Source organism: Saprolegnia diclina, assembly GCF_000281045.1.
Source record: "Saprolegnia diclina VS20 unplaced genomic scaffold supercont1.53, whole genome shotgun sequence".
NCBI classification, from domain to species: Eukaryota; Oomycota; class Saprolegniomycetes; order Saprolegniales; family Saprolegniaceae; genus Saprolegnia; species Saprolegnia diclina.
Window position 1 is genome coordinate 345,245 of NW_008246120.1, and position 13,228 is coordinate 358,472.

The 13,228-nt window shown below is 60.7% G+C and overlaps 8 protein-coding genes across 8 annotated transcripts in view; 6 read left to right on the forward strand and 2 right to left on the reverse strand.

Annotated features, from left to right (window-relative positions):
- The window catches only part of SDRG_12912 (hypothetical protein), a gene marked incomplete at both ends in the record, with an annotated part of 540 nt that extends 494 nt beyond the window's left edge, over nt 1–46 (forward strand). Inside the window, one exon of the mRNA XM_008618995.1 lies at nt 38–46. Within this exon, the coding sequence (XP_008617217.1) occupies nt 38–46 (9 nt within the window). The remainder of the gene's footprint in view (nt 1–37) is intronic.
- A 28-nt stretch (nt 47–74) lies between these two features.
- Nucleotides 75–868, reverse strand: SDRG_12913 (hypothetical protein; the record flags this gene model as incomplete). The annotated part of the gene is made up of 4 exons (XM_008618996.1): nt 75–203; nt 298–393; nt 438–575; nt 620–868. The coding sequence occupies 4 exons, from the start codon at nt 866–868 to the stop codon at nt 75–77; spliced, it is 612 nt and encodes a 203-aa protein (XP_008617218.1).
- A 248-nt stretch (nt 869–1,116) lies between these two features.
- SDRG_12914 (hypothetical protein) lies at nt 1,117–5,036 on the forward strand. The gene is made up of 4 exons (XM_008618997.1): nt 1,117–2,168; nt 2,213–2,347; nt 2,402–2,639; nt 2,690–5,036. Exons 1-4 carry the CDS (start codon nt 1,122–1,124, stop codon nt 4,927–4,929), a joined length of 3,660 nt encoding a protein of 1,219 aa, XP_008617219.1. The 5' UTR covers nt 1,117–1,121; the 3' UTR covers nt 4,930–5,036.
- On the reverse strand, nt 4,987–6,982 carry SDRG_12915 (CAMK/CDPK protein kinase; the record flags this gene model as incomplete). Its single annotated transcript, XM_008618998.1, has 7 exons — nt 4,987–5,255; nt 5,303–5,372; nt 5,440–6,005; nt 6,056–6,198; nt 6,242–6,447; nt 6,501–6,689; nt 6,737–6,982. 7 exons carry the CDS (start codon nt 6,980–6,982, stop codon nt 4,987–4,989), a joined length of 1,689 nt encoding a protein of 562 aa, XP_008617220.1.
- Nucleotides 6,983–7,772: 790 nt separating this feature from the next.
- Nucleotides 7,773–9,383, forward strand: SDRG_12916 (hypothetical protein). The gene has a single exon (XM_008618999.1). It carries the CDS (start codon nt 7,803–7,805, stop codon nt 9,318–9,320), a length of 1,518 nt encoding a protein of 505 aa, XP_008617221.1. The 5' UTR covers nt 7,773–7,802; the 3' UTR covers nt 9,321–9,383.
- Nucleotides 9,384–9,884: 501 nt separating this feature from the next.
- Nucleotides 9,885–11,181, forward strand: SDRG_12917 (hypothetical protein; the record flags this gene model as incomplete). Its single annotated transcript, XM_008619000.1, has 1 exon — nt 9,885–11,181. One exon carries the CDS (start codon nt 9,885–9,887, stop codon nt 11,148–11,150), a length of 1,266 nt encoding a protein of 421 aa, XP_008617222.1. The 3' UTR covers nt 11,151–11,181.
- Nucleotides 11,182–11,418: 237 nt separating this feature from the next.
- SDRG_12918 (hypothetical protein) lies at nt 11,419–12,334 on the forward strand (the record flags this gene model as incomplete). Its single annotated transcript, XM_008619001.1, has 1 exon — nt 11,419–12,334. One exon carries the CDS (start codon nt 11,419–11,421, stop codon nt 12,325–12,327), a length of 909 nt encoding a protein of 302 aa, XP_008617223.1. The 3' UTR covers nt 12,328–12,334.
- A 149-nt stretch (nt 12,335–12,483) lies between these two features.
- SDRG_12919 (hypothetical protein) lies at nt 12,484–12,955 on the forward strand (the record flags this gene model as incomplete). Its single annotated transcript, XM_008619002.1, has 3 exons — nt 12,484–12,533; nt 12,577–12,654; nt 12,694–12,955. The coding sequence occupies 3 exons, from the start codon at nt 12,484–12,486 to the stop codon at nt 12,953–12,955; spliced, it is 390 nt and encodes a 129-aa protein (XP_008617224.1).
- Between the last annotated feature and the right edge of the window lie 273 nt (nt 12,956–13,228).

Here is a 13,228-nt window from a genome sequence, read left to right on the forward strand (position 1 = left end):
TTGCATGCGATGGCAATTGTCACGTCTCTCAAGATAGACAAAGTAAACCACTGGTATTACAACATCGCAATGGTCTACAGCTCGGTGCGGCCCGAGTCGAGGTCCATGACGGCGTTCGGGTTCGGGTGGTACGCCTCCGTCGAGATGGCCTTGCCGCCACCGGCCATCGTGAGCTTGTCCGACTGAATCGTGGTCGGCGCCGCCTGCGAGAGGTCGTCGACGACCTCGTTCGAGTATTTTTCCGTGACCATGTCGGTGAGGCGTCGATTTCCGATTTTTTTTGGCCAGCGCCACGACCGCGAGGTTGTTGGACGCGCGCCTGAGCTCCTCGTTGCCAGCGTCGAGCCGCTGCAGCAGAATGGACCGCGCCTCCTTGAACGCTGCCTCGGCCATCTACCGATACCATGGGGAGGAGGCGAGGCAACGATGGCTAGTACCTCGTAGGCGCCTTGGAGAAAATAGCCGCGGCCGAGACCTTCGATCGCATGGGCGACCGCCAGATGCTGTCGACCGTGCTTGGCGGACGTGGCTTCAATCACGTGCGTGTAGAGCGCATATGCCTCATCGAACCGTTTCTAGATTATGGATGAGCTGTCATCGCGTTAGGACGACGAGGGACCTGGGCGACATAGGTGGCCGCAACAGCTTGTTGGAGGCGCAATACCTTTTCGTGGTCGCTCGCGTATGTTGCCGCGTAGATGGCGAGGAGGTCGTGGAGGCATGCGTTGGCGAGTGCGTGCTGCGCTGACGACTGCAAGCAGAGACAGAGGTTCTCCAAGCACGTGACTTGGTCCATATTGGTGTGTGTATCTTGCTTGGTGGCCTCGAGGATCGCGCGCCGGTCCTTGGCCCGCGCCAGTTTGCCCATGGTGCGAGTTTGCCCTTTCCAAACGCCACAACAGTTTCACAGGACATTACTGTACATTTGAAGACATAGTTGACCACAATTCACTATCTCGTTGGATCACATCGAGTATAGCGTATAGCTTGAGCTTATTGCTTATTGATGCATATCTTGGTGCCGACCTGCAGAGTCTTCTTGGTCTTGACGTCGACGCAACTCTTCGGTATCCGGCGACCATCCGGATACGTAGCCCCGTTGGCACTTGCCACAATCAGCGATGGCAACGAGCAGCGTCTTCCTCGACCGCCGGTTCCTCGAGAAGAGCCGACGCAAGAAGCCCGGCAACGTCAAGGTCGCCGAGACGTACCTGCGCGACGACGTCCACTGCGCGCTGGCGCCCTGCCGCGTGTGCCAGCGCGCGGAGCTGATCCCACCGGCCGCGGTCGTGCGGGCTGCCGCGCCGTACATCCTCGTGCCGGACACGACGGCCTTGGCCATGTACCTCGACCTGCTCGAGCACGAGGCCTTTGGCGCCAACCAGCTGCTCTTGTTGCAGACCGTGCTGGAGCGGACGCTGGATGTGGCGTCGTCGCGCGAAGTCGGCCGCATCGAGGCGTGGCTCGACGAGACGTCCGACAAGGCGCAGCTGCACACGGTCGGGTACTTTCCAAACCGCCACGTTGCAGCGACCTTTGTGCCCACGCGCGTGCACGCTACACGCGGCGTCGTCGACCAAGAGAGCTTTGCGGACCGTGATCGCCGCGCGATTCTTCGAACGATGCAGTGGTACCTCTCGCACTCGATGAGCGCGTCGTTCATCGTCTTGTCCGAAGACCCTGCGCTACTGTCGGCGCTCACCTCGCTGCAGGCGCCGCGACTGCGCGTGCTCTCGTGCCGCGACTACATGGAGGCCTACTGCCCGTCGCCAGAGCTGCGCGCCCTCGCGTCCGAGCTCGCGCTGGCGTTCGAGAGCCGGCGCGGCAACAAGGCGAGCGAAGGTGCGTCGTACACCGACCTGTCGACGCTCCCGGCGGCCGCCTACCACGTCGGCCGGCTCCGCGTGAGTGCGCACCACCCGCTCGAAGCGTTTGTCAAATCGAAAGCGGGCGACGAGCTCTTTGTCTATGGCCGCGACGCCATGAACCGCGCGGTCCACGGGGACCTCGTGGCCGTCGAGTTGCTGCCCGAGGCCGACTGGCTCCAGCCCGAGTCCACGACGACGCTCGTGCATGTGGCGACCGACGACGTCAAGCGCCTCGCGCCGGCGGGTCGCGGCGTCCCAACCGCCCGCGTCATCAACGTCACCGAGCGCTCGTCGCAGCTGGTTGCACCGTCCTCCTTGCGCCGACCAGCTTAACGTTGTCATAGATCGTGGCGACCATTTTGTCCAACACGGTGGTGGCTGGTGACGACTATGTCATCGCCGTGCCGATGGACTTGCGGTACCCCAAAGTCCGTCTCCGCACGCTCAATGCGTCCGAGCTGGTGGACCACCGGCTCACGGTCATTTCTAAATGTGACATACCGATGCGATAGTCTAACGCCGGGATCCACTAGATTGCCATTGACGACTGGCCGCTCGACTCGTTCTACCCGTCGGGCCACTACGTCCAGGTCCTTGGGCCCGTGGGCGACCTCGAGACCGAGATCCGCGCGCTCCTTGTGCAGCACGCCACGCATGCCACGCGGTTCAGCGAGCGGGCGCTGGCCTGCTTGCCCGACGTCGCGGACGTCGACTGGGACGCATTGACCATCTGCGACACGTCCAAGCGACCCAAGGTGCCCCTCACGCGTGGTAGACGCTTCGTTTTTTTCGATTCAGAGGCCTGACGTTTGCTGCTGTAGAGTGGACGATCCCGTCCGAAGAAGTCGCGTCCCGGCGCGACTTGCGGCAGACGCACCGCGTCTTGAGCGTCGACCCGCCGGGATGCCAGGACATTGACGACGCCATGTCGATCCGCAAGCTACCCAACGGACACTACGAGCTCGGTGTGCACATTGCTGACGTCGGCCACTTTGTCACGCTCGACTCGGCGCTTGACAAGGACGCGCGGCACCGCGCGACGACCGTGTACCTCGTCGACCGGCGCTTCGACATGCTCCCCGTGCTCCTCAGCGGCGACCTCTGCTCGCTCCACGGCCACACCGACCGCCTTGCGTTCAGCGTGTTTTGGGAGCTTGACGCCGACCTCCAAGTGTTACCGAGTCGCACGACCTTTGCGAAGACGATCGTGCACAACGTCGCCGCCATGACGTACAATCAAGCCGACCGGCTCCTCTCGGACTTGCCGGCCAACGACCCGCTCGACACGAAAGTGGTCGGCGAAGGCACGGCGGGGCGGCCGATCGCGCCGAGTCTGCAGCCCGCTCTGCGGGACGATCTCAAACTTCTGCGTGCGATCGGACGCCGGCTCTATGCGCAGCGCGCGGCGACCGGTGCGGTCGACTTGACGCAGAGCAGCGAGCTCAAGTTTAAGATCACGGGCGAGTTTGACTGGCGCGTCGAGGTCAAGGAGAGCCTCGAGATCCACGGCACGATCGCCGAGCTCATGATCCTCGCCAACGCCACGGTCGCCTCGCGGCTTGTCGAGTGCTTTCCCAAGACGGCGCTGGTCCGTCGCCACGTGCCGCCGTCGGGCGACCGGTTCAAGTCACTTCTCGCGCTCGCAGCGACCCAGCAGCTGTCGTTGGATACGACGAGCAACATGACGCTGCAGGCCTCCCTCGAGGCGGTAGCGACCACCGTCGATGCCGATACGCTGGCGCTTCTCAAGTCGATGGCGACGCGCGCCATGTCGGAAGCCGAGTACATTGTCGCGTCCGAAGCCCTCGGCGGCTTTGCCCACTACGGCCTCGGTCTCTCCCACTATACGCATTTCACATCGCCGATTCGTCGGTACGCGGATCTCATCGTGCACCGGCAGCTCCTCGCGACGTTGGCACCGACGACGACAACGACAACGACCACCAAGCCGGCGCGCGCCGATGCGCCGCTGGTCTTGCCAGAGTCCTTGACGCCGTCCGTCTTGAACACGACGTACGTGGCGCCGACGCCGTTGCTGCCACCACTGCCACCTATGACGTCCGCACCGCAGCCTGTGACAATGACAATGACAGACCCAATGACGGCGACCGACTTGGTGCTGCAGAGCCAGCACATGAATGTGCAGAACCGCAATGCAAAGAACGTGGCGCGCGCGTGCGAAGAGCTCTTCCTCGCGCTCTACTTCCAGTCGCACACGACGACTGTGAACGCCGTCGTGACGCACCTCAAGCAGAACGGCCTCCTCGTCTTCATCCCGCAGTTTGACGTGCGCGGGCCCGTCTACCTCAAGGACCGCGACGGCGCCGTCCACGTCCACGCCTCCATGGTCCCGTCCGCTGGCACGTCGCCCGCGCGCTCTGGGTTTGACCCGTCGGCGCGGGAGCTCCCAAGCGCGACGCTGCGGCTCGTCGACGACGTTTCGCTGAGTGTGCAGTGGCGCGGCCGCGACGTTGTGACGTTTACGCCGCTCATGGAGATCCAAGTCACCGTCACGTGTGACTTTACGTCGGCGTCGGCGCGGCTGCCGGCGCTGCGGCTGTCGCTCGCCGCCGCCACCGCCGCCGCCTCGAACTCGACCCGGGATGTGGTTGCCGAGGCCGTCGCGGCCTTGCAGCAAGCCCCGGTTCTCGGTACGGAAGCGACGACCAACGACGTGTCAGCGCGACTCAACAAGCTCCGCGTCTCGCCCCGTGTTAGCTTGTACGAAGCCTTGTCGACGGCTCCCTCAATCGCGCCGAAAGCCAAGGTACTGACAACGACGACGCAGAAGAGCACCAAGGACAAGAAGGCGCCGGGCCGCCTCATTTTCAACGGGTTTGAACCGCCGGTGCCAAAGAAGTTCAACAAGCTGCTCACAGCCCACTACGAAGGCCGCAGCGCCGAGCTCGAGGCGGCGATGAACATTGAGCGGGGTGCGATCGTCGACGTGAGCGCCAACAGCGCCAAGCGCTACGAGATGGACGCGATCCGGCGCATGGAAAAGCTCCAGTCCGAGAAGCGCCACGACCGCATCAACAGCCGCAAAAAAGCCAATCACTAGTATCAAGTTGATACATAGTAGGATAGGGATACTTAAAGAGCACGAATTTCAAGCTTTTTAGAGTTCCGTCGACGCCGAGTTGGCCGGCGACTTGGGCGCAGCAACCGCGCTAAAGCCTTGGGGACCGGCGTCGCCGCGGGGCGTGAGGTCCTCGCCGAGCCCGCGCTTCTGCATCATCGAAACAAACTCCTCAAAGCTGATTTGGCCGTCGCCGTTCGAGTCGATCTCGCTCATGACCTCTTGCGCATGCTCCTCGCTGCCCATGAAGCGGATCAAGTCGTCCTTGGTGATCACGCCCTGCTTCTTCGTGTCAAAGTAGTTGAATGCTACGTCGACATCTCGGTATCGCCACTTCAATTCCCGAGATTTGTACCGTTCACAAGGTATTCTTCCTTGTTGAAATCGTTGCGCTTCATGGTCGCGGCCAAGAATTCATTGTAGTCCTACAAATCGGTCGTTCAATCACCAAATTCGTTGTGGAGCACCAGACAATATGTGTCGGACACGTACGAGGTTGCCGTCGCCATCAATGTCGAGGCCCTGGAGCAGCTGCAGCACTTCGCTCTCGAGCATGCCATGGCCCATGTCGCGCACGGCCGCGCCGAGCTCCTGCATCGTAATGACGCCGTTGCCGTCCGCGTCGATCATCGCAAATGTCTTCTTGAGCTCGTTGATTTCGGCACCCGTCATCTGGTCGGCAATGACGCCGAGCGCGACCTTCTTGAGCTTGTTGTGGCCTTGGAAACGCTTCAAGCTCGTCATGATGTTGGTGTTGAGCGACCGCTCGACGGCCGGCGCCGCGCCCATGAGCCACGGGTGCTGCAGCGCCTGCTCGGCCGTGAGGCGCTTGGACGCGTTGAGAAGCAAGAGGTGGTCGATGAGGTCCTTTGCCTCCTTGGAGACGCCGGCCCACTCGGGTGTGTCGTACGAGTACTTGCCCGAGCGCACGGACGCAAAGATCTCCGGGTCGCTGTCGCCGTAGAACGGAGGGTACCCGCAGAGCAAGATGTACATGATGACACCAATGCTCCAGAGATCGCACGACTTGTCGTAGTGACGGCCGAGCACCTCGGGCGCTATTCCATCCGACAGTTTAGCCGCGCGCATGCGAGCTTCGAGGTCGTACCAATGTAGTACGGCGTGCCGACACGCGTCGTCATGTACGCGTCACTGCCCGCCGCGTCCATGCGCGAGAGGCCAAAGTCAATGACCTTGAGCTCCGCGCTCTCTTCTTTCGTCTCGAACAAGAAGTTTTCGGGCTTGAGATCACTACATGACCATGAGACGCCAGGTTCGATGTTCGGTGCTGTACCGATGGCAGATATCGCGGTCGTGGCAGTGCTTGACCGCGTCGAGGATCTTGCGCACGAGCTTGGCCGCGTCGGCCTCGGTGTAGTGCCCGCGCGAGATGATACGATCAAAGAGCTCGCCGCCCGTACACAGCTCCGTGACGAGGTGCAAGTGGCGCGCGTCCTCAAAGACATCAAAGAGCTTGATGATGTTGGGGTGGCTGACCGACTAGATCAACACGAGACGTGAGCATTTCGTGGCCCGAAAAGAGTGGGGCGTACGCGAAGGATCTCGATCTCGCGCTTCAACGTCTCGGGGCGGCTGACCTTGACCTTGGGGATCGTCTTGATCGCGACGCGCGCACCCGTGACCTTGTGCGTACCGACGCGGACCGTGCCATAGTGACCATGGCCCAATTCCTTCTTCTCGACGTTGTAGACGGAAAAGACATCGCCGAGATGGCCCGTGATCTAGCAAGGCGTGGTCAGCGTACATCTGAGCCTCGCCTGGCACGTACGTTGTCCTTGCTCAAGACCGGCGCGGCGCTAGGCGCCTTCGTCGACACGGGCACGGCCGGCGGCATGGGCTTGGCGACCGCGGGCGCAGCCGGCGGCGTGTAACCCGGTGCAGCGCTGGGGCGCGGAGGCGTGCCCGGCGCGCTGTTGCGGCCCGACGAGCTGTTGCGCGCCGGCGGCGTCACGGGCGCGCCCGTCTTGCGCTCGCGCCGCTTGCCGCTGCCGCCCTTGGTGTTGGCATTCCCCATCTTCCTGCTGCTCGTGTATTGACTTGTGGACAATCCCTGCAAACCGCTCGGATCCGAGCAAAATTTAATTATTTTCGCCGTGTCAGGTATTATAATTGGATCGTATTTTAAACCATCTCGCCTCGCAGTACACTCGATCTTATATGTAATAAAATATGTTTTCAGGGCGACAATGCCCCATATTTTTATGCCGCTTGGTAACCAATTTAAAAAAGCCAACCTGCGATGTTGTGTGGGTTGTAGATTGTTTTGTAGGGGCCCCTACTTGGTGGAGGGGGTACCCGAGCATTGTGGCTTACAAATGCTTTGTGCACTTGGACTGCGATCGGCGACGAATCCAGAATGGGGCCCCCTCTTTTGGACCGCAGCTGGCCAGTCCACAGGCTCATCCTTGGTCCGAAGAGCGTTGGTGGACTTGGTCAAGCTATCGCGTGTTTGTAGTAGACAGCGAGTATCTGCTACGTTAGGGCTCTTGTCGAGTGTACACTGATCCGCTATTGCAGACTACAGTCAATTTTGTCTTAAGTTCCATTTTTGAGCTCAAAAAGGCTCCAAAAAGGCTCCAAAACGTCCTTTTTCGATCTCAAAACGTGAAGAAACAGCCGGTGCTGCCGGGTGCAAGCGACTGCACCATGGGCGAGGTTGATGCCAAGAGCTGGTTGGGCGCCGTCGTCAACGTAATGGCTCGCGCCACCGAGACGATGATACCACGTGATACGAACGGTCTTGAAAGATCGAAGCCGGGCTTCGTATCCGGAACCATCCGGATCAAATGCCATTCGCGTTTTGACTTCGCGGTGGCCAGGGACGAAGTGGCACGATGTCGGTCTCGGAGCGCGAGCAGCTGAGCTCGGCGTACGACATGGCGATCGAAGCCAGCACGGGCGGCCGCGGTGCGCCGGCGGAAGAGGTCTACTACGGCTTTGGCGTCTTTATGGGCATCTCGGTGAAGAAGCTCAAGGAGCTTCGCGAAGAGATGCAGAAGCGCAACAACTCGTCGCGCTTCGAGACGTTCCATGGCGACGGCAACGAAGCCGGTCACGACAATGAAGAGACCGAGGACGACGAAGACATGTACGAGGCCGAGCCGCCCAGGGCCAAGACGCCGCCACGTGTCGAGAAGAAGGCCATCGAACGTCGGACGAGCGAGCGCCGCGCAGCCAAGAAAGATGCAGCGCGCCCCGTTGCGAACGCACGCGAGATTGCGGCCCCCGCGCCCATCACGACGGCGGCGATGCCCGTCTACAGCGCGCCACCGCCGCAACAACATCAACAACAACCGCCGCCACCCAAGCCTATGCATATGCCGGTGTACGGGATGTCATCGCACACACCGTCGGCCGCGCCGTCGCTGACCACTCCGATCGAGAAGACGCCGTACACGATGGACCACATGCCGCAGTCGTCGCAGATGCCCCCGCCGATGAACCCATCCGCGCCGTACCCCGGTGCACAGCATGGTATGCACGCGCCGCCGTCGTATCAATCCTCCAACGGGTACGCCCCGCCCCCGCACGCGATGATGCAGCAGACGCCGCAGCACCCGTCGATGCAGTATGCGCCACCACCGCAGCAGCAGCAGCAGCAGCAGCACGTGCAGTACATGCAGCAGCAGCAACAGCCGCCACCGCCGCAGTACGGTGCGCCGTACCACCAGTCGTACCAGCAGCCGCCGCCACAACAGCAACCGCCGCCCGCGCCCGTGTACAGTCAGATGCCACCGGCGCCGTCGATGCACGACCGCCAGGGACCACCGCAACTGCAACACATGCAGCATCACCACCAGGGGTATGGCAACCCGCCGCCGATGCAGTCGCAGTCACCGTACCAGCAAACGGGGTACCAGCACAGCCAGGCGCCGGCGTATGCCCCACCGCCGATGAATGCCCCGGGGCACGAAGCACAGCAGCCGTACGCCAACCAAATCCCGTCGCCAGCCCCGCAAGGCGGACTCGGGCGACTGCTGCCGCCGCCGCCGTCGCAGGGCATTCCGTCGCTGAGCGGGTTTGGTGCCAAGCCGCTGCCGTCGCTCGGCTTTTCGTCAGCGCAACCGCCGTACGCGCCATCGAACGCACCGCAGCAGGGCTACTACAACCAGCCGCCGCAGCAGCAGCAACCGCCGCAGTCGTACCAGCAGCAGTCGTATCAGCCACCGCCGTCGCACCATCAACAACAGCAGCAACACCCGCAGTACGCGCAGCACCAAACCAACTACCCGCCCCACCAATACGCGCCGCCACCGCACCAAATGCAGCAACCGCCGCAGCAAGCGCCCGGCGCGCTGCCGTCTGTCGCCGACCTCTCGAAACGATCGTCCATGAGCTTTATTTTAGACTAACTCGTTGTCGTGGTCGAGCACTAACTACTACTATGTTTACAGTACTAGATTTGACTTATTGCATTGGTTGTTAGCGACCTCTGATGGCGACGCAGCTCACAAAAGCGGGTCTTTGCTTCAACCACCGTTCAGACACCCCGAGACACTCGCCTTGGTCGACGCGCGAAGTCGATTGCGCTCGCTGCGCCACTGCCGCCTCTTTGAAATCCAACTCTCGCAGGCCCGACCGCATTTGCTACTAACCTTCGATCTGGCGCCTTAGTACGAGAGCCAAGGCGCAAGATCAAAGGTTATTGCCCGCTAGCTCCACGGAGCCATCGTCGTCCTCAGCTTCGTCGCGACGAGGTGTCAATGGTGGAATTGCAAGCGGCACCGTCAATGCACACGCCGCCATCAACGGACTGCAGAGACTCAATTCGTTGTCCGCAGACGAGACCTGGCGCTGTCGTGCTATTGCAGCGCAAAGGGTAGCCGATACAAACTTCAAGTCGCCACCGGGTTTGGACGCCATTAAAGTCGCGGTGAAATCAAAGACATCTTGTCTTCCTCGTCGAGGCGCTGCTCATGGGCTTGCACTTTCCAACTTGCTTTGTCCCGACATTTCGATGGTGCGCAAGCACGGGCGCAAGAAGCAACAGCCCCGCGAAGCGGGCGATTCCGGATGGCCGCTCCGAGAAGGGCCGTTCCGAGAAGGGCCAGCTGACCCCGAACGGCAACGAGAAAACCAAATCCGACATTGCGATGTCAACGAGCCCGACGTCGACCAGCACCCCAACGGCCTCCACGACCTCGTCACCGCCCACTGCCTCGTCGCCGGTCTTCAGCGTCATGGACGGTGCCATTACGCGCCAAGGGCTCGAGGCGGCGGCCAGAGTCTACCTCTCGCAAGACGAAGACGCGCCGGAGCTTCTCATTGCGCGCAACGTGCCTCTCGTGCACTGGCTCACGCACGGCTTGGACAACCGTCTCTTCAATGTCATTTGGAGCTGCCGGTTTCACGGCGACGCGGCTGATCCGGCGACGCTGGCGTCCGTCTACATTGTCCGCGCGACTGGAAAGCCGAACCAAGCTGGAGTCCAAAACCTCAACAACTTGCTCACTCCCCAGCAAGGAAACCATTTGATCGTCTATACGGGCTTTGATCTGAAGCTGCTGGGACAGACGCGGCTGCCCGATTTGGCCGTCTTCCAGAAGTTTCGCGACAGCCAGAACATCAGACTGTGCATGGTCGTGGAGGTTGAGCTCAAGAACCGCAGCTTTCCGCGCATGCTCCGGTGGCTTCGCGGGTACTTTCGACTGATTCCATCTCTTCGCACCGCGGTCGGGATCAAGATCTTCGGCCCGCAGCGTGGCAACGCGCGTCAGTTTGGCACCATCGCTGTCATGCTCCACCGTGCGGTTGGGCATACGGCGCAGCTTGCGTACGTAGCCAGCATTGGCACGGCGCCACTGACGGACCAAGCGATGGCCACCGTCGTTGGCGTGATTGGACAAGACGCCGCGAATGCGATGCCGCACTTTGACGTCAACATTGCGCACGAGATCGCGCTGGGGCACGAAGAGTGGCAGCTCGATGCGATAGGCCGCCCGGTGCTGCACATTACGATCGCGGATTTGCTCTACTTGGACAATGCCAACCTCCTCGCTGGCGCGCCGCCAACGACCGAGCGCCTCGAGATCGATCTCTACAAGCTCATCTTCAAAGTGCACGAGGCCATGGGACAAGTCGTGATTACTGATGACGTTCAGCTGGCGGGGGAATCCGCGAATGAAGACCAAGGCGCAGAGGACAAACGCATGGTGTCGATGAAGACCCGAGTGCAGTTTTAACGACTCTGATCGAATCAAGGTTGTGTTTGCATGCGACAGCCATTGCCATGACTGTGCTTCCTGTTGTTCTAGTCGGCCCTCTAGTCCAAACTACATGATGTTGTCCGACTTTCTCTTTTATTTGTGAATTCTCGGTTGAGGGACGTGGTCGAGGCGGGTAGAAGCGCGTGATAAGGGGCCGGTCACTTGTGTGGACCAAGAAACGGAGCGAGATTGCGCTAACGCAGCACTTGGACGAGGCTGTGGTGCAGGAATCGGCGACGAGCGCATGGAGTTTGACCAGTGCTACGACGAGACAGCGACGCAGCACGAGCTCTTCCGGCGCGAGATGGCCGGCGCGATCCCGCTCGCCTTTGACGGCAAGAGCACGACGCTCATCGCGTACGGTCCAAGCAAGAGCGGCAAGACGTTTACGGTTGACGGATCGACGACGAGCGCGGGCCTCGTACCCCGCACGATGCAGCGCTTGCTCCAGTTCCAGCACGCATCAGCGCCCCTGCATACGATCCAGCTGAGCGTCCTCGAGATCCACCGCAACAAAGTCTTCGATCTTCTCGATACGAATAGCGATCGAACCGACCTCCCGATCCGGCAGTCGGCGACAGGCAGCGTTGTCGTTCCCGGTCTCGCCCGGCTGCCGATCACGACGCTCGCGCAGTTTACTAGGCTCTACGAACAGGCGAGCTGCGCCCAAAGCTGCGAAAGCCACAAAGTCGTCACGTTCTCGGTGCAAACGACCGGCGTCGACGGCGAACCGAAGACCGGGACCATCCATCTCGTGGACTTGGCCCGCGTCGACGAGTCGCATCGACGGAGCCTGCAGCCTCGGTCCAGCGACAGCAGCAGCAACGCGATGACGTTCTTCGTCCTCGGCAAAGTTCTCAGTGCGATCAACGAAGGCAAGTCGCTGGCGCACATGCCGTTCCGCGATAGCAAGCTCACGCGCCTTTTGCACGACGGACTCTGCCGCGATGTGCATGCAGCGACGCTGATCTGCACCGTCTCGACGGCCAACGTCGACGACGCCTTGCACGCACTGCAATACGCAGCCAAGGTCCGTCTCCCAACGACGTACCGAAGCCCGATGCGAATGGCGTCCGAGACGTCGCCACCCCCCGAACCGACGCCAACGCTCAGCTCCCTCGAAGAGCGCCTGGAAGCGTGGCGTCAGAGTTAACACACAAAGACGCCCGAGACGACAAAGCGTCCGCGGGCAGTAAGCCTTGCATCGGACGAGCCAGTGAAAAAGCCAAAGCTCGAGTCGCCACCCAAGACGCCAGTCACTCTCAAGGCGGCGCCAACGGGCACACCCAAGACACCGAGCCGGATTCCGATGCGGCGGGAGAACATTGTTCCGCTAACGACCGCGCGCAAGCCGCTGAGGTAAGCAAAATGGCCCCTCGGACTGTAGTTTGACTCTACGTAGCAACCTCACCAACCTCCCACCGACCATCACGCCGACCAAGGATGCGTACCAGACCCCCGAGAAGGTCAGCAAACCTAGGTACGATCAAGATCTGATATTAAGCTAAGGAGGTTGTAGTGCTGTTGATACCATTCGCAAGCTTTTGCACTTGGCCATGGCGTTTGAGAAGCGCGATCGGCTGGCCGCGGCCCTCGCCGTGTACAACTGCACGAATCGCCTTCTTCCAGCAACCAACACCAAGCTCAAAGCGCGTATTCACCGCCTCACAACCGAGCTGATGAGTGCGCATCACATGGTGGTGGATCTCAAAGCACCGATCGAGACGACGCTGCAAGTACGTTGCGCCAAACATTGCGGCTTGTTGATTTCTTTCTCTTGACTGCGACGATACCTCGTTTCACGCACATCAGCCATTGGGATAGGGATACTCTGCATGTTGTATACTCTGTTCTATCCTCGGTGCACCTCTATCTCGACGGTCAAACATTGCAGATAGATAGATGTATAGGTATGTAGATGGATCGGACTGCATCAACACCCCAGATATATATATATATATAGATAGATAGATAGATAGATAGATAGATAGATAGATAGATAGATAGATAGATAGATAGATAGATAGATAGATAGATAGATAGATAGATAGATA